This window comes from Aethalodelphis obliquidens, unplaced genomic scaffold (assembly GCF_003676395.1).
Source record: "Aethalodelphis obliquidens isolate GAN/ISIS:26980383/991018 unplaced genomic scaffold, ASM367639v1 scaffold5, whole genome shotgun sequence".
Classification (NCBI taxonomy): Eukaryota; Metazoa; Chordata; class Mammalia; order Artiodactyla; family Delphinidae; genus Aethalodelphis; species Aethalodelphis obliquidens.
Window position 1 is genome coordinate 22540410 of NW_020837949.1, and position 20514 is coordinate 22560923.

The following is a 20514-nucleotide window of genomic DNA, read 5'->3' on the forward strand; positions in this document are numbered from 1 at the left end:
TGGAAATTCTCTCTGTCCCTCAATAAAATTTTTCTAGGCCTATTCTACAAAGCTCATAAAAGTATGTGATAAGGCAGTAAGCCACCAAGACAATGTCCTTAGGGCACAGCAACTTTAAAATCTACCATTTGCCAATGCCTTTCATGCCAGTTCTCTGTAAACATTACATATAGCGGAATGATAGTAAACTTTAATTAATTTCTACTGCTCCCCAGTGAAGTTGGTATTATCCTTATTTCACACATGAGGACACTGAGCCACATATAGGAAAAATCAATGTGGGAAACCACTCAAGAAATCAAAGCCTAAACAGAGTTTTCACAAAAGGGAAGTTTTTAGCTACATATGCCCACTCTAGTTAACATCAACCCATGGGCAGGACTGAACTAGCCTAAATTAGTCTAAATGTTGATAACTCTATGTGTTACTATGGGAGCCACACCTTCATTCACTAAGAACGATACTCAAAAAGACCAATACGTTCAATGGAATTATTCGGGAGGTCTTTTAACTTGCTTTGTTTTAAAGAGCAGAGGCTTAAAAAGACAAAAGTTTTAAACTGCAGAGGACATTAGATCTGAAGGTAGTAGATCCCAAGCAGCTTAGAGAAATCTTAAGTTTCTAGGTTAAGGAACTCTCATTCTCCATCATAGTCAAAGGCCCCTGAGAGTTTGCCTAATTTTAAGTTATTTCACTACCCCCATGTTACATATATAGACATGGCATATGTAATCTCTGAACTAGTAGCTTCTCCATCCAAAAAATATTTATTATTCATTTGTATGCTAGGCACCGTGCTAAGGAAAGGGCTGGGGACAAAATGGTAAGCAAAGTTATCAGTCACAGTGCCCCACTGTTGTATATATTCCAATCTAGTGGAGAAGACAAACACAAAAATAATCACAAAAATAAATGTGTAATTACAAACTGGGACAAGTACTATAAAAGATGACACAATCTAACTTAATAGATCTTTACTTCTCAAGATCTCAATTTTGATCCAATGCAGGATCAGAATTTAGAAACCAAATCTGCATTCTGAATTTCTGAGTGCTGCCAAACATTTAGGATGCTTCATTCATTCAACAAATATCATTGAGCAACTGTTCATGGCAGGCACAGTACTTGCACTGGGAGCACAATGGAGAATAACGTAGATCCAGTCCCTGCCACCTTAAGAGCTCACAATCTAGCTGGGGACAGACATTAATCAAATAATCACACAAATCGGTAAATAATAAAGCATCTATAATAAGTGCTCAGAGGCGCTGTGAGAGTCTTGGATAGAACAAGGGGCTTTAATCTGCACAGGGAGGTCAGAAAGACTTCACAGAGGAAGTGTCAACTGAGATGAGTTCTTAAATATGAGTCAAAGTTTAATAAGGTGAAGAAGGAGGTAAGAGAGGGCAAATCAGAGGGAAGAGCATACACAACAGCTTTGTGGAGGGATGAAGCAAGGGAGTGAACAAAGACTGTGGTTGGAGTAGAGAGAGAAGCTGGGGAATGGGGCAAGATGAGGCTAGAGACAGGTGGGAGTCAAGCAGAGGGCTCCTGCCACCGAAAAGGGAACTGGATGGACACCAAGATTGGTAGCTAGGGTCGTGGCAATGGAAACAGAGAAAGTGGGCCAATTTCAGAGATATTTAGGAAATGAATGGAGAACAAAGTAATAGATGGGGTGTGGGGTGGAGAAGAGGAGAGGGAGGTGCCAAAATGGCTCTAGGTTTCTGCCTTGAGTAACTGGATGAGGAGGACAGATATTGGAAACAGACATTAATTTCTTTGGTTGGGGAGGAGAAGACTTTAGTTTTGCTGAACTTGAGACGCTATTAAAATATCCAGGAGGAGATTTTTCTCTTTCCTATTCTCTTTCAGTCAATCATTTGAAAGTATTTTTGATAATGTCTGTTTTGTGTTATTTGCATCTTCAATATACATGGAAATGACTTTCTCCCTTAAAAACTACATACAAACATATGCACATATAGATGAAGTTTCTCTCTCTTACTTCCTACTCTCTTTCACCTCATCACTTACTCACCCCCAAGGTTCTCTGGCCTCTTCTCTTGGTTCTGCAGGTCTGACCAGGAGGAGCGAAAGGGAAAGCGACCTTTGCTGTTCAGTGGCACCAGAATAATGACCGTTATACTGCCTCTTTCCCTCCCCAGAAAGAAGCTAGCAGTAGCTATAATGGGTGGCTTGCTTATAGCAACCATACTGACCTTTCACAGAACTGGGAAGAACTGGAAGGTATATTTGTCCCCCTTTAGAGGAGTGGGGGAAAGACTAAGAAAATGAGATTAAATTTGAAACTCCATATTCAATAACCTAGACAAACCTATGGGAGATGTTGGGCCCTGGCTCTACTATTCAGAAATTGGGGAATCTTGGGCAAATCACTTAACCTCTCTGAGCTAGTATTCTCATCTGCAAAATAAATACCTACATCTCAGGGTTCCTGTCAGGACTACTGAGAATATAAATCTGCTATACTATACAAATGTTAGTTACAACAATCCTCTGCACTCAGCAATTTCATAAACATGTAGAAAATGAAGATTTACTTTTAAAGTAGGATCAAATTCTGTATGGTTCTATTAACCTGTTTTCTTCACTTAATAATTCATCATCAGCATCTGAAAATATTAGAAAGATCTATGTCATCATGCTTAATGGAGTGTAGCAGTCCTATCTATGGATGAGCCATCGATTTATCTGACCAACCCCTTATCTTTGAACTTTTAGGTTATTCTCAATTTTTAAAAAAATACTATAAATAGTACAGTGACTGATATCTTTGCTCATTTAATCAATTATTTTCTTATGAGAAAATTTCAAAAGGAAGCTGGATTAAAAAGTGTACACTGGGGGCACTTTTTATCCCAGTTGCCAAAATGCCCTCCAGAAAATTACACCAATTTACATTGCCTGTCTGATATGCCAACACTGCAAGTTATATATCTTTTTCCTGTTTGCCAACATGAGCCATGTAAAATGACTTTTTGTTTTAATTCCCATTTCTTTGAAAATTTCTGTGGTTGTTAAACATTTGTAGTTTCTCCTTTTATTTATGTTCTTTTGTCTTTGGGTATTTTAAAAAATATAATTTTTAAATGAAAAAATTTAAATATACAGAAAGGTGGAAAGAACAGTAAAATAAATGTCTGTACATCCACCACTTAGATTCAATAGTTGTACATTTTGGCATAATTACTTTATCTGCCATCTATACACACACACATTTTTTGGGCTAACCACTTAAAGTATAGACTTTGCAACACTTTTTAAAAACATATCTATCTATCTATCTATCTATCTATCTATGTATTTGCGCCAGATCTTAGTTGAGGCATGCGGGATCTAGTTCCCTGACCAGGGATTGAACCCCGGGCCCCATGCATTGGGAGCTCGGAGTTCTTTAACCACTGGACCATCAGGGAAGTCCCAATACTTCTTAATATTTCAACATGCATCTTGGAAAAATAAGGGCATTCTCATATACAACTACAATACAATTATCACAACCTGCAAAAATAACGTACTTCCTTAATATCATCTTCTAATATCTGACCCATATTCAAACGTATCTTTGGATCTTTTTTATTCATTAATCTGTTCCTATTTTTATTGATTTTTGAGAGCTCTTTTTATACTAAGAATGTTAATCATTAGTTCACTCCTTACTGTGTGACCCTGGACAAAATACTTAAGCTCTTAAACCTTCAATTTCTACATCTGTAAAGCACAGATAATAACAGATATATATATACATCATAGGGTTGCTGTAATGATTAAGTAAAAATCATAATGTGCTTAGCAGAAACAGGCACATTGTAAACACTCAGTAAATTGTAGTTGTTATTTTGAAAAATTTTTTTTCCAGTTTGTTGTTTTTGTTTTTGTTTACAGTGGCTTGCCATACATCCCAACTGTGGGCAAGGAGGTAATATGGGCAGAACACAGTATGGAGAAATAAATGAAACCCTAGAAAATATAAGAGAAACCTCAACACCACCTATTAAAAGACCCAGTAGGGACTTCCCGGGTGGCACAGTGGTTAAGAATCCGCCTGCCAATGCAGGGGACACAGGTTCAATCCCTGGTCCGGGAAGATCCCACATGCCGCGGAGCAACTAAGCCTGGATGCCACAACTACTGAAGCCCGCACACCCTAGAGCCCATGCTCTGCAACAAGAGGAGCCACTGCAATGAGAAGCCTGCGCACCACAGCGAAGAGTAGCCCCCGCTCACCGCAACTAGAGAAAGCCTGCGCACAGCAACAAAGACACAACGCAGCCAAATAAATAAATAGACAAAAGTTAAAAAAAAAAAAATGGCCCAGTAAAGTTTTCAATCCCCCTTTGACAAATTTGTAAAATAACTGACAATCTTGAATCTGAAATCCATATTCCAAAGATGAATGGCCCTACTGAATTTTAATTTTCCAGAGTTCCCAGCAGCCTCCAGAAAGAGGAGCAAGAAGGAATATTAATGATGGCTTCAGGTAGGAGGACAAAATGCAAATACCAAAATTTTAATAATGTTTAATGAGATAATACATGCAAAGTGCTTATAACATAACCTAGAACACAGCATTCAATAAATGTTAGACATTATTACAAAATCCAAATCATTTCTTTTACTGTTGTTAATATGAGATTATGTGGAATACACTGCATAATTGATTATGGTAAACATGAGCTCTGATTCTTTAATACCACACTGTGTACTGGTATATATATAAGATTAAAGAATATTCTGTACTTTGAAGGTTTACCAGAAGTCACCCCAAATAATCAGAAGCGTAGTGTCCCTTTGAAGGATATGGTTTAATTACTTTTTTAGTTTTGTACATGTTTATTATCCTACTGAGGTTTAGATATATTTTCGTTATTTTATTTTCTTACTGAATTATCCACTTAGTTAGGATTTTTAATTTAAAAGAACAAAATTAATGCATATCATTTCCTTACAATGTTCAATCTATTCTTATCTGCAATTATAACTCTTATCTCACTTCTAAGACTGTATATTTTTCTTCATCCTTTTTCTCAATTAGCATGCTAGAAGTTTTTCTATTTCATTGGATTTTTCATAGTACCATTTCTTGAATGTAACAATTCTACTTCTGTTTACAAAATCATTAATTTCTTCCTCATGTTTACTTACTCTATTTCTTAGACTTATTTTCTTGTTCCCTTTCCAGCTTCTGGCTTTAGATGTAGTTTCTTTTCCTTCTTGTGTATAAAAAAAAAAAAATCAAGGCAATAAACATTCCTTTGAGCATCAGTGTAGATCATAATTTTTAAAGTTTTTTAAAAATTGTTTTTAAGTAGTCTGCAAATTAAGTTGTTTTTTCAAATTTCCATGTGGCTGAAAATTCCTGTCACTCTTTTTTATATTAAGTTCTAAGTTTTCTATACTTTGGTCAAAAACATGGCCTGTGTAATTTTCTGCATTTTACAATTTATTAAGATTTTCTTTGGGGCCTAATAATAACATATGGTCAATTCTTATAACCCATTCATGTAATTTTTCAAATATGGTATATTCAAAAATATATTTGTAAGATATCAATGTTAATATATCTATCCTTTATATTAACCTTATTAATTCTAATATTCAGATCTCTATGTTCTTATTTATATTTTTCTTCCTTGATCTGACAAAGATAGCAAAGCCTCCTACTACCACTGTAGTTTCTTTTTATTTTTTTCTCCCATTTCTAACTTTTTGATCTACATTCTTTGCTTTAATGTTACTTGAGACATAAACTGCTTATCAACACTAGAAGACCTATGGTTCTCAGTTAATACTCATCTGTCTTGAGAATCTGGCTTTGTCTGATATTAATGCTGTGATCCATGATTTATTTTTGTAGGGATTTGTCTGACATACCTTTGTCTGTTATTTTGCTTTTAAAATTTTAACACCTTTACTGAAATATAATTCATATACCATACATATTAGTTTCCTATGGTTGCCACAAAGTATCACAAACTTGGTGGCTTAAAACAACAGAAATTCGTTCTCTTAGTTTCACAGGCTCAAGCTGTTGGCAGGGCTGGTTGTTCTGGAGGCTCTAGGGGAGAATCCATTTTCTCATCTTGCCTAGCTGCCGTCTAGCACATATTCCTTCACTCTTGACCCCTTCCCTGCACCCACCCTCTTGCTTCTGCCAACACATCTCCTACTTCTACATCAATCTCCCTTTGTCTCCCTCTTATATAAAGACACTCTGATTAGATTTAGGGCCTACCTGAACAATCCAGGATAATGTCCCCATCTCAAAAATCTTTAACTTAACCACACCTGCAAAGTCCTTTTTGCCATACAGTAACACTCAAAGGTTCCAGGGATTTGGATCTGTATATCTTTGGTGGCCGTTCATTAATCAGCCTACCACACACACCATACAATTCACCTGTTTAAAGTGTACAATTCACTCTTTTAAATATCTGTAGGGTCATGTAATAAGCATTATCATAATCTATTCCCCCTAAAAGAAACTCCATACCTACTAGCTGTCACTCTCCATTCCTTCATCCCCCTTCTCCAACCTGGCAACCACTAACCTACTTTCTGTCTCTATAGCTTTGACTATTCTGGACACTGCACATAAATGAAATCATACAACATGTGGCCTTTTGTGAATGGATTATTTCACTTAGCACAATGTTTTCAAGGATCATCCATGCCGTAATATTTATCAGTACTTCATTCCTTTTTATTGCTGAGTAATATTACACTGTATAGATAATACAACTTTTTTTAATCCATTCATCAGCTGATGGACATTTGGGTTATTTCCACTTTGTGGCTATTATGAATAATGCTGCTATGAACACTGTTATATATTTTTGTATGTAAGTTTTGCTGCAATGAACACTGTGTGTATAAGTTTTGTTTTCAGTTCTCTTGGGTAAACGTAGGAGTAGAATCGCTGGGTCATATGTAACTTTGCTTTTAACATTTTGAGAAATTGCTGAAGTTTTCCAAAGCAGCTGCATCATTTTACATTCCCAACAGCAATGTATGGGGCTTCCAATTTCTCGACATCCCAACACTTATTATTGTCCATAATTTTTCCAACACTTATTATTGTCCATCTTTTTTATTACAGTCATCCTAGTAGGTGTGAAGTATTTCATCGTAGTTTTGACTTTCATTTCCCTAATGATTATTTATAAAGTGCTCATGTGCTTCCTGGCCATTTCTATATTTTCTTTGGAGAAATATCTATTCAGATTCTTTGCCATTTTAAATTGGGTTAATTGTTTTTTGTTTTTGTTTTGGTCGCACTGCACGGCTTGTGGGATCTTAGTTCCATGACCAGGAATCGAACCCATGCGCCCTGCAGTGGAAGCACGGAGTCCTAACCACTGAATCACCAGGGAATTCCAGGTTAATTGTCTTTTCATTGTTGAGTTATAAGAGTTCTTTATATATTCTGGATACAAATTCTGTATCAGATACATAATTTGCAAATATTTCCTCCCATTCTGTGGATTGTATTTTCACTTTCTTGATGGTATAGTTTGCATCTACTTTGAACATTTGTGAGTCACTGTAAGTATGTCACATAAATTAAATAGAATTGGGTTCTGATTTGGGTTGTTGTTGTTCCAATCTAAACGCAAATCTTTATTTTTAACAACAATATAAATATAGTATTTATATTTATGGTTTATAACAGAATTAATTGGGCTCACTTATATTCCTTTGTTCTATACTTTGTGTTTTTTTTTTTTTTAATTCCTCCCCTTATTTTCTATCTTTTGTGTATAGACTTTCTTTCCTCTTTAGTGGTCTGGAAGACATATTTTGTCTCTAATTCTACTGGTATTTATTCTTTAGCCTATATTTATCAAGTGTCAGTCAACAGAAAAATATCTCCTGCTTTTTCTCAGTTTAGGCTATCATATGACCATTTTTTTCCTGTTTCATAGAGTGTAACTTTTTGTATTCTATGGAGGACTCCAACAGTTTTCTAACACTTTCTTTTGAATTTTTCAGTGAGTAATTTTCAGAGGTATTTTTCTGAGTCTTTCAGATGAGGCTTTTTCATAGATCACATTATTATTAGTAATAGTAATACTATCTAAAAATTTTAATACTGAAGAAGACATGCCCAGATTTCATGTTTGTCAACTACATGAGGGCTGCCTGTTAGGTACCATTTTGCACTAGAAGCCATCTACCATATTCCTGTAAGAAAAGGTCCTAATATGCATCCTATTCTGGGGCCTCGGGAATTTAAAGGAAAACTCAAAACAAAACTCAAAAATGTTAAGAAAGAACCACAACATCTGTGTGTGTGAAAAAAAATACACTAAAATCTCAACTGATTACTAATTCTGAACTCTTGAAATGTCTGTTCAATGTGGGAGATCTAATAAATGTTATTGTAAGCTAATAAATCTTATCCTAGTAAAAATAAAATGCAATTTAAATCTGGACAGATCATCATTCTACAAATGATTCAAAGTTATTTCAGCCAGAAATGAGTAGTTCACATAGTATAAGTATGCAAGGGTAAAACACTATTTTTATAAAGTTAGCTATGGATAAATATATAATCAAAATATTCAACTATATTTCAAAATTGAAGCAGTGTTAAATCAATTCTTTGAAGAAATACAAGAGATTTAAAATATGCAACTCAGACTTGCCTGGTGTTGCAGTGGTTAAGAATCCGCCTGCCAGGGCTTCCCTGGTGGCGCAGTGGTTGAGAGTCCGCCTGTGGATGCAGGGGAAACGGGTTCGTGCCCCAGTCCAGGAAGATCCCAGGAAGATGCCGCGGAGCAGCTGGGCCCGTGAGCCATGGCCGCTGAGCCTGCGTGTCCAGAGCCTGTGCTCCTCAACGGGAGAGGCCACAACAGTGAGAGGCCCGCGTACCACAAAAAAAAAAAAAAAAAAAAGAATCCGCCTGCCAATGCAGGGGACATGGGTTCAATCCCTGGTCTGGGGAGATCCCACATGCTGCAGAGCAACTAAGCCCGTGCACCACAACTACTGAGCCTGTGCTCTAGAGCCTGCAAGCCACAAATACTGAGTCCACGGTACCACAACTCCTGAAGCCCACGCACCTAGAGCCCGTGCTCCACAACAAGAGAAGCCACCGCAATGAGAAGCCGGCGCACCACAACGAAGAGTAGCTCCCGCCCGCTGCAACTAGAGAAAGCTCGAGTGCAGCAACGAAGACCCAACGCAGCCAAAAAATTAATTATTTTTTTAAGTTAAAAAAATAAAATAAAATATGCAACTCAGATATCAGTGATCAATAAAATGCTCCCAGGTTTGCCTCATGAAGTTCACATCTTGAGTAAACACCATTTGTTTCTGACATAATCAGTAATATTCTTACAAAATCTTGCATTGGTTTCTTAAAGAACACAATGTCATTTTTTCCATTGCATCTGATGAGGTAAAATACCTTGTTATGGAAAGTAGAAACAGAAATGATCTTTTTATATTGATCTGCATAAAGGAGTTTGAAAACCAGGCCCAACTCCAACCTCTGGATGAAGGGAAGATAGAATACTATTGTGCTAGACTAAGGATCAAAAAAATATGAACAACAACCCACAGAAAACAAACGGTATCTGAGAACACAACTCAAGTTTTCTTACCACATTCTCCAAAGGTGCTGCACCAAACACTTTAAAGACAGGGTTGGGTTTGGAGGGTGAGATACAAAGGACAATAGCTTGCTGTCCTACTCGAGTAGTATATTCATCTAATGTGGCTCGAAGTTTCCTGAATCAGAGAATGAAAAGAAACAAAAACAGTTAAAGAAGGTAGAAATTACAGCGATACAGACACAAGATTTATTTTGACTTGGGACAATTTATTCTGATTAGCTATGTTTCTTTTACCTGAATTGTGAAAAGGAAGCGTGTGAGGTTTAATATCCTGTTCAGCAGAAATATGCACGTACCTTTGTCCTGAAGACCCACGATTAGCTCACTGATAGATATAAGGGTCTACCTCAGGTTTACCTCAGGACACATCCATGACACAATGCTGAACACAGCGAGTATCATACTTCCTGATCTCATCAATACCAAAGGGGTTTTCTCTTACTGCTGCAAAGATTAATGCTGAGATATCCTCTTATAGACTTTATTATATCAACTCCATGTTTAATGAAGGGGCCTTAAATCACCTGCTTCTAATTTCTTTGACCGATATAATCATTGTTTATGTCTTACTGACATAATTTTATCCAAAAATACTACTTCAAAAATGTTGCCATTTGCAGATTTTCATTGTGATATAAACAATAATTCTTAGTCCCAAAGTATTTTACAAATGAGGATGGAGTAAAAGAGCTTTTTCAAATATATCAACATTGGATGAAAGAGAAACACTGTCCTTTCCCTCTGAAATCATGGGAGATTAAAGTTCTACATCCTATAATTCTTCTGGGAACTTGGTCTACCCTTTCAAGGGACTGGTGAGTCATGCCAATTCAAATGAAGCAAAGCCAACATATCACAAGAAAGTTTTCCATCTTTCTCCAAAAGCATGCACTATTGTGTCTATGCCCATTATAGAAAAAATATTTCTATAAATAATACATTCTAATTCCTCCTGCCTGTACTATCATTAAAGGAAATGGAATTTATCATTAAAGGAAAGGAAATTTTTTGGCCCATCTAGTGGTATATAACTTCTTTGCTGAAAGCTACTGTTAAATACTTTCTGGATTTTCCCTTCAGTTTCTTACTTATGTTCTTAATATAGACTATATTTTCCAGCTTTTGTCACATATCATTTACATGGGCTGGCACTCTGAATTCAACATTCCAGTAAACATCTTAAGTATTTGGATATAGTATTTAAAACACTACAAGAAGAAACTTCTGGAACATTTTATAGACTAAATTTCTTATCATATATGAATACATGTTATGCAACCTGTCAAAATATTAAGTCCTCCATGCACCACATCTGTGTAATAATCTTTCTTTGCAACCTACAAACTCTTCAGAAGAAATAAAACTGAGCAAAGGACCACATACCAAACAAGAAATTTGGTGGCATTCCTTGAAGGAATGAAGATCGAAAATATATTCACTGTCTCTAATTCCTCTCTTCCCATTCTGTCTTGAAGACACTCCAGTCCTTTCATCCTTACTACTCCTTTGAAAACACCCTTGTCAAGTTCAATCATGACCTCCATGTTGCTAAATCTAATGGTCAATTTGCATCTTACTCAACCTGTCAGCAGCATTTGACAGTGCTGATCACATGCCCTCCTTCTTGAAACACTTTTTGCACTTGGTTTCCAGAATACCACTCTCTTGGTTTTCCTCCTGACTCACTGGTTGTTTCTTAGACTCCTTTGATAATTCCTCTCATTTCTCTAACCCCTAAGGGGTAAAGTACTTCGGTCCACACTCATTCCCTAGGTGGTCTCTTCCAGACTCATAGTTTCAAATACTACCTATGTGCTTGTATCTTCAGCTAAGGTCTCTCCTTTGAATTATAGACTCATATACCCAACTGCTTATTCTGTATCTCCACTTAATGGTTAAGAGGTATCACAGACTTAACGTGTCCAAACCAAATTCCCGATTCTGCCCTACCCTCACTCTCATACTTGATCCTCTTCCAGTAAGTGTCATCTCAATCCTTCCAGGAATCAGACCAGAAACCCTGAGGTCACCCTTCACTCCTTTTTTTCTCTCACACAGCACATCCAATCCATCAAGGAATCATATTGGGGTTACTTTTGAAATACATCCAGAACCTGACCACCTCTTGCTGCCTTTGCTACTGCCACATTGGTTTTAAGACACTGTCATTTCTGGCCTGGATTACTACAATAACCTCCTAATTGGTCTCCCTGCTTCCATTCTTGTACCCCCAGAGACTATTCTCAACACAGTAGCCTGAGTTATACTTTTAAAACATAAGCCAGATCATATCACTGCTTTGACCAAAAGTCTTCATTGACTTCCTATGTCACTCCGAGTAAGAGTCAAAGCCCTTATATTGGACCAGAAGATGCCATGGTGTGGCTCTCCACTACTACTCTGACCACACCTCCTCTCATTCTTTCCCTAGTTGTTCCTCAAACATGTCTAACACATTCCTTCCCACTTCAGAACCTTTGCTCTATTTCCTCTGCCCAAAAAGTTCTTCCCCTAGACATCAACATGGTTGCCCTTATACTTACTTCAGGTCTCTGTTCAAAGGTTGGCTTATGAAAGAAGACCATTCCTATAGAAAAAGAGAAACTACTATATCCCCCCTAATCCCCTAAACCTTTCTATTTTCCTTACTCTGCTTTGTTTTTTCCCATAGCACTTTCATCATCTGACGTATTACATACCTGTTTATTTTCTTTTTCCCTCCACTAGAATATAAGCTCGTTAAGGGAATTTATTTTGTTAACTGTTGTATTCCCAAGGCCTAGAACAATGCCTGGCACATAGCAGGCATATAAGTTTTCTCTGAATGAATTAATGTGATACTATTCATCTGTTAATCATACTTCTAGTTTCATTTATTTATCTTGCAAGAGTACTTTAAAGTCTAATTCTGTCATCAAAGAATTTAACTTGGTGTCCCTTGATGCACCTAATAAGGTATAGTCTAACTCTGTCATCCACTCCATAAAGTATTTGAGGAACAGCAACAATATGAGAAAGGAAGCCCTCACCTAAGCAAACGTGTTTGCTGTCTCTTCCGGATAGACGGATTAGACTCAAACACATGAGGCCGTTTCCGTTTCTTTCCTGTTGCCACAGCAGCAGCAGCAGCCATTCCCACAGGACCTGAAATAAGAAGGGATGTGCTGAGATTAGGCAGAGCCTGTTAGCTATACAAGGCAGAAAACAATTAGAGGTACAAAAAAGTAGCACTTATTTCCTCATATGTTATCAATAAATATAGATACTCCTGATATCAATATACTTCACCACTGTTCAACATGGATCATTTTTTAGTTTACCATTAAAACTTACAACAAATCTTTTTAAAAAGTAAATGACTTATACTTCCCCGCCACACACCAGCTTGAATTTTATATAATGTGTTTTTTTGTTTTGTTTTGTCAGCATACCCATACTGTTAAGGCAATATTCTCCAAGGTGCTAGATGAAATTGCAGCATTGAGAGGAACAGTTTGCCAAAACAAAAAAGTCGCAGATTTCAAATTTCATTTCCATCCCCGTGTCCCTCTATCCATTACTCCAAGAAACTGCCAAGTGAAGGAAGTCAGAGAAAATCACTCATACCTGGAACTCCAATACCACCACACCACATATAAGAGAAATATCTAGAAGGATACCATCTTAATCGGAAAATTTTTTTTTTCTATATCTGAGAATTATGCCCTAAATGGAGCTGTTGACCACAAGGTCATGTTGATGAAAGCATCCTGGCAGGAAAGAGATGAAAACTGTCCCACTCTAAGGAAAAAATGTTAATAAAATTTGGTCTGGTTTGCCCTGAAACTAATAACTGAAAGAAAGGGTAGGCCTCAAGGAATTATTACAGTCTCCGGTTCATGCAATCTCAACATATCAAGGGCATTCCTTTTTTTAAACAAAACAAAAAACCCGACAATCCACCTTCATCCCTATTTGTGAACCCTGTAAAAGGCTTAAATGAAAATTAGGTTTAAGTGCTCACGTTATCCTAGCATATACGTTCTATAAGTGGCTCAATTAAAATAGGCCTCCCTATTTTTATCTAGATGAGCCTCTCTACATGTTGTTTAGTAGTATACTCAGTCTGACTTAAATAAACTCCTCTAAAGAGCCCCAAAGTAATTAAAAAATAAATTAATGCCTTTTACCTTCCTTTCCATCATAAACAGCTGGTAGAGGAAAAAAATCTTATTGATGCATTTTTTCCAACATTTAATTTTTAAAAAATTGAGGTAATAACACTTAACACGAGATCGACTGCCTTGACAAAATTTTAAGTGTACAGTACAGTACTGTTAACTATAGGCACAATGTTGTACAGTAGATCTCTAGAAACGTATTCATCTGGCAGCACTGAAACTTTATGCTGTTAACAGCAACTCCCCATTTCCACACCCCAGCCCCTGGCAGCCACCATTCTACTCTCTGCTTCTAAGAGTTTGAATATGATACCTCATATAAGTGGAACCATGCAGTAGCTGTCCTTCTGACCTGGTGTATCTTACTTAGCATAATGCCCTCAAGGTTCATCCATGTTGTCATATACGGTAGGATTTCCTCTTTCTTTAAGGCTGAATAATATTCCATATATACATACCACACTTCCTTTATCCATTCGTCTGTCAATGGACATTTAGGTTGTTTCCACATCTTGACTACTGTGAATAATGCTGCAATGAATACAGGAATGCAAATATCTCTACGAGATCCTGACTTCAACTCTTTTGAATAAACATCCATAGGTAGAATTGCTGCATCATATGGTAGCTGTTATTTTTAATTTTTTAAGGAACTTTCATACTGTTTTCCACAGGGGCTGAACCATTTTACATTCTCACCAACAGCATACAAGGGTTCCAATTTCTCCACATCCTCGCCAATACTTATTTTTTGGTTTTCTGATAATAGCCATCCTAACAGGGGTGAGGTGGTCTCTCAACTGTGGTTTTAATTTATATGTCCCTGATGATTAGTGATGTTGAGCATCTTTTCATACACTTACTTTTTGGCCATTTGTATGTCTTTAGGGAGATGTCTATTCAAGTCCTTTGTCCATTTTAAAATCAGGTTATTTGTTATGCTATTGAGTTGTGGGAGTCCAACATTTTATTATTAAAACTTTAAAATATATTAAAAAAACTTTAACATATATAGCAAAGTTGAAAGACCTTTACAGTGAACATTCATATATCTACCACCTAGATTCTACCATTAACATTTTAGTATATGTAACTATCCATCTTTCTACACGTTCATCAACCCATACTGGGTTTTTTTTAATGCATTTCAAAGTAAACTGCAGTATGATCCCCCTAAATACTTCAGTAGGAATATCATTAGCTAGAGTTTAACATTTATTCACAATTTTTTTCTTTTGAGGTAAAATTTACATATTACAAAATGTACAAATCATTCAATGAATTTTCAAAAATGCATACAACTATGAAACCCAATCCCCTACTAAGATATATAATAGTATCATCACTACAAAATTTCTCTCATGTCCCTTCCCAATCAGTTCCCATCGTACCTCCCACCATAAGAACACAATTATTGTTTTTTCACCCTACGTTAGTTTTGCCTATTCTAGAGCTTCAAATTAATGGAAGCATACAGTATCTACCCTTTTGTGTAAGATTTCTTTCAATTAGAATAATTTTTTTAAGATTTGTCCATGTTGTTATATGTATCAGTAGATTGTTCCTTTTTATTGCTGAGTAATACTCCAGAGTATGAATAAACCACAGTTTATCCATTATTCTACTGATGGTCACTTTGGTTATTTCTAGTTTTAGGTATTATGAATAAAGCTGCTTAACTAAATTAATTCATTAATGCAGTTTAAATAAAAATCCTCATTTTTTTGTGTGGAACTTGATAAAGTTATTCTAAATTTTAAATGGAAGTGCAAAGGCCTAAGAATAGCCAAAACAATTTCTGAAGATTTTAAAAAGGAGGCAGAGGCACTCATCCTACCAAGTATCAGTAGTTACTATAAGACTACAGTCTTTTTTTTTTTTTTTTTTTTTTTTTGGGTACGGAGGCCCTCTCTTTTTTGGCCCCCCCCTTGCGGAGGACAGGCCCCGGTCGCGCAGGCTCAGCGGCCATGGCTCACGGGCCCAGCCGCTCCGCGGCATGTGGGATCTTCCCGGACCGGGGCACGAACCCGCGTCCCCTGCATCGGCAGGCGGACTCTCAACCACTGCGCCACCAGGGAAGCCCCAAGGCTACAGTCTTTAAGACAGAGTGGAACTGACTGAAAGACAGACAAATAAACCAACACAACTGACTCGAGAGTTCACAAACACCCTTCTGTGTCAGAAGACAGAGGTGGGAAAAGGATGGATAATTAAAAGTATGGTGCCGGAGTAACTGACTGTCTGCATGGAAAAATAATAAAAGTAGATTCATACATCATACTATACATGAAAATAAATTCCAGGTGGATTAAAGGGCTAAATGTAAAACAAAAACATCAATAAAACAACAAAAATAAACTTTATAACTTCTACAATAAACACTGGAAAGTATTTATAAACTCAGGGTTAAGAAGAACTGCTTAAACAAGACTCCAAAAGCATAAACTGTAAGGTAAAACACTAATAATTTCACAATAATATAAATCAAAACCTTTATGGACAAAAAGAAGTAACAAAAAATTGGGGAGGGAGTGGGCAACAAACTAGGAGATAATTGCAATACATATTACCAAGAAAACACTAGTATTAAAAAATATCAATAACTCTTTAAAAAAAAAAAGACAATACATTTGGAAAATGGACAAAGGAAATATGCAAAATAAGAAAAGTTAATAGTCAATAAAGTTCTGACATGATGCTCTATCTTGTCTTCCCTCACTGGCTGGAACCTCTTGCTCAGACAAGCAAATTAAACCAACACTGAGACACTGTTTCATACCCATCGGACTGGCAAAAATGAAAAACAATTGACAATATCAAATGTGGTGAGGATGAGAAGCAACAGGCACTCTAGTACACTGCTTGTGGGAATGCAAATGAATAAAACTATTTGGAAAGACACTTGACATATCTAGTAAAGTTGAAAATGTGCCTATCTTTGCCCTCCAATTCCCCTCCTGGTTATACCCTCAAGCAGTGTTTTTGTTTTGTTTTGTTTTTTTAAGCAGTGCTTTTCAAACTGCGGATTTCCACCTGTTGGTGGCTCATGAGTAGTTTTTGTTTCTGTTTTTTTAATAAAATGGAATAAAGTAAAGAGATTAGAACACATGAGAGTGTGTCACTTGCAGGAGGAGTAAGTATTGCTTCATGAGAAATTGTTATTTTAGTTATATGTGCATCTGTTTATTCTAGATCACAACGTATTACTGTGGGACACTGTCAAAGGAACTTCGAAAACCAAAGCCAAGAGATCTCTCAATGTGTACAAGAAAACATATAAAATAATTTTCATTTGCAGCAATTGTAAATACCAAAAAATTATAAACAACCTAAGTGTTCTCCCAATATACAACATACTTAGATAATGAATGGAATACTAAATAACAGTCAAAATGAAAACATCTAGCCACATCATCAACATAAATGAATCTCAGAAAAATAATACTGAATGAAGTAAACACTGTTAGACAAAAAATATCAGAGTGATACCATTTATATACAATTTAGCACATGCAAAAACAATGTTAAATATTGTTTACTGATAAAACACATACAAAAAAATATGAAAGACATGTAAGAGAATGATAAAGACCAAATTCAGAATAGTGGTTACTTCAGTAGAGAGAGAGAAGGAAATAGGATTAGAAAAAGCAGTAACCAGCTACCCCTCCTGCTCCGTTTACCTTACACTTCATTATATTCTTCAGAGCCATCAGTGCTTTATGAAATTATTTTACTTTATTATTTGTACCCTTCTCTCCACCACTGGTCTGTAAGCTCCTTTAGGAGCAAGCTCTTGCCAGTCTTTGTTCACAGTATCTATATATAATAATATAAGGCATATAATATTGATAATTCCTCAATAACTGTTGAATGATTCAGTGGTAAATCATTTCTACCAGTTGGGCCTCAGTTTCCACATCTGCCACATGAAAGGGTTAAAGTTCTTTGCTAATCTTAAAACTATGACAGTGCAGTACAGTAATGTCGCAAAACTGTGCCTCAAAAGCATCTTCCATCCTAGGAAAGAAGTTGAACTGGATTTATTGTGTTAGGATGCCCTCTTCTGGGAAGTATAAAAATTTCAAAACAAATATTTCACAAACATTTTATGTGTGTTTTGTCACTAAGCCTTATTTTTAAATTCACCATTCCAGAAATACACAGTAGATAACACCTGATAGGAATAAGTTTATTTTCATTGCAGCTGTCTTCTTCACCTTAAATACAGCATAAACTAAAAAAAAATGTAGTATTTTGGCCATTTCTGATCATTGATTTCCTGTCCAGCTTTTCCTAAATATCTTCTAACATCAGTGTTCCTTATACAATATTAGACCCATCCAGGCATGGTCTACATGTAGTCTTCCACACAGTGCTAAATATACAATGTAAATAGCAAAGAGAATGATACAAAGTATCACTCAGCTTTAAGTCATTTAGAGGCCCAGAAGAAAACCTCAAAACCTGGGCTTCCCTGGTGGCACAGTGGTTGAGAGTCTGCCTGCCGATGCTGGGGACACAGGTTTGTGCCCCCGTCTGGGAAGATCCCACGCGCCGCAGAGCGGCTGGGCCCGTGAGCCATGGCCGCTGAGCCTGCGCGTCCGGAGCCTGTGCTCCGCAACAGGAGAGGCCACAACAGTGAGAGGCCCGCGTACCGCAAAAAAAAAAAAAGAAAAAAGAAAACCTCAAAACCTTAAATTGGATTAAGATGATCCAGGATTGCTAGTGCCCTCAGGCATTTGGTAGAAGCAAACAAAAATCCTCTCTAAAGGCAGATAACATTATTCTAGTTCCCAAATTATTTCTAAAAATGGTTTTCCAAACACACACACATCCAGCATTCATCCAAATATAACCAATATGTGAAGAGAAAAACCAACATGAACAAGAAACAGCACTAGTAACATATCACAGGAACAGACCCATAGGCACTTCAGAAAGTAAAATGACTAAATGGCCTGTAAAATCATAACTCTTACTTTACTCACAGATATTAACAAACAAATATATTTTTTTCTATAATAACTGAAAACTGTAATACTGCAAATTTGGGAGGGAGAAAAAAAACACTAGAAATTCTAAAACTAGAAAACAAAACCATTACCAAAACTAATAACTCAATGGACAGACTTAAAATCACCTTAGACATAGCTGAAGAAAAAAATTAATAAACTGGAAGACCGTCTGCAGAAACTACATAGAATGAAGCATGAAGAGACAAAAGGGTAGTAATACAGAACAGAAGGAAAGAGACATAAAGGCTTCAATATGAAGACTAATATATTTAATTGGAGTCAAAGAAGGAAAAGAGACAGAATGGAGGGGACGCAAAACTGAAGCAAAATGTATGGCTAAGATTTTCCAGAATTGATGAAAGACATCAATCCAAAGATTCAAGATGTTTAAAGGAACTGTAAACAGAATAAATGAGAAGAAATCCAGAGCCAGCTATATCACAAAAAAAAAGACAGAGAAAATCTTAAAAGCAGTGGAGGAGGGGTCTGTGTGGGAGATAACCTTCCAAGGAACAGCTGTTAGAATGAAAAAGCTGAATGCTCAAAAGCAAGAATGGAAACCAGAGACAGTGGAATAGCATCTTCAATATGAGGAGAGAAAATAAGTGCCAACCTAGAATTCCACACCTAGGGAGACCATCCTTCAAGACTGAAGGTTAAATAAAGACATTCTCAGGTAAGCAAAAACTAAGAGACTTTACTACTAGCAGATCCACGCTGAAGGAAATAAAATGGTATCTTTAGGCAGAAGAAAAATTCTCAGAAGGCAAGTGGGATATAAGGGGGAAAATTAACATTGACTATGTATAAAACAAAAATAATGTCGTATAGGGCTTAAAATATACAAAGAATTAACACACAGAACAACAACAGCATATAGGTCAGAAGCAGGGGAATGAAATTCAAGTGTTCTAAGAAACTTGCATTATCCCTAAAAAGAACAAAAGTACCATTTACATAAGACTCTGAAATAAGTGAAGGGTGTATATTTCTAGGTGTACCACTAATAGCAAAAGTATGCATAACTTCCAAACTAACAAGAAAAAAATGAAACAAAAACTTTTCAATCACTCCAAAAGAAAATTGAAGGAAAAGTAAACAGAACAAGTGAGACAAAGGGAAAGCATATAGTAAACATGATAAATTTAAACCCAAATATATCAGTGATTACATTTAATGTAAATGGACTAAATGCTTGAGTTAAAAGTGACGAGTGGGGACTTCCCTGGTGGCACAGTGGTTAAGAATCTGCCTGCCAATGCAGGGGACACAGGTTCGAGGCCTGGTCTGGGAAGATCCCACATGCTGCAGAGCCACTAAGCCCGTGCGCCACAACTACTGAGCCTGCGCTCTAGCCTGTGGGCCACAACTACTGAACCCGCATGCCACAATTACTGAAGCCCACGCACCTAGAGCCTATGCTCTGCAACAAAGAGAAGCCACTGCAATAAGAAACCCATGCACCACAACGAAGAGTAGCCCCGCTCGTGGCAACCAGAGAAAGCTTGCGTGCAGCAATGAAGACCCAATGCAGCCATAAAAAAAAATTAATTAATAAATGAATGAAATTTTTTTAAAAAGTGAAGAGTGCTGGAATGGAGGAAAAAACAAAACCAAAGTTTTTATCACTAATAGTACATGAGTCTGCAACTTAAGTCTCAGTGTAATACAGGTACAAGTTATAAATTTAAG

At 36.6% G+C, this 20514-nt stretch overlaps 1 protein-coding gene across 14 annotated transcripts in view; it reads right to left on the reverse strand.

The window, feature by feature from the left end:
* The window catches only part of NRF1 (nuclear respiratory factor 1), a 135729-nt gene that overhangs the window by 67868 nt on the left and 47347 nt on the right, over nt 1–20514 (reverse strand). For all 14 annotated transcript variants that reach the window (XR_003431890.1, XR_003431892.1, XR_003431891.1 and 11 more), the window contains 2 exons: nt 12674–12788; nt 9633–9759 (listed from right to left, as the gene is read on the reverse strand). Coding sequence is in view for 10 of the 14 variants with exons in the window: in XM_027101950.1 (XP_026957751.1) it covers nt 9633–9759; nt 12674–12788 (242 nt within the window). In the remaining 4 variants the exon portion in view is untranslated. The remainder of the gene's footprint in view (nt 1–9632; nt 9760–12673; nt 12789–20514) is intronic.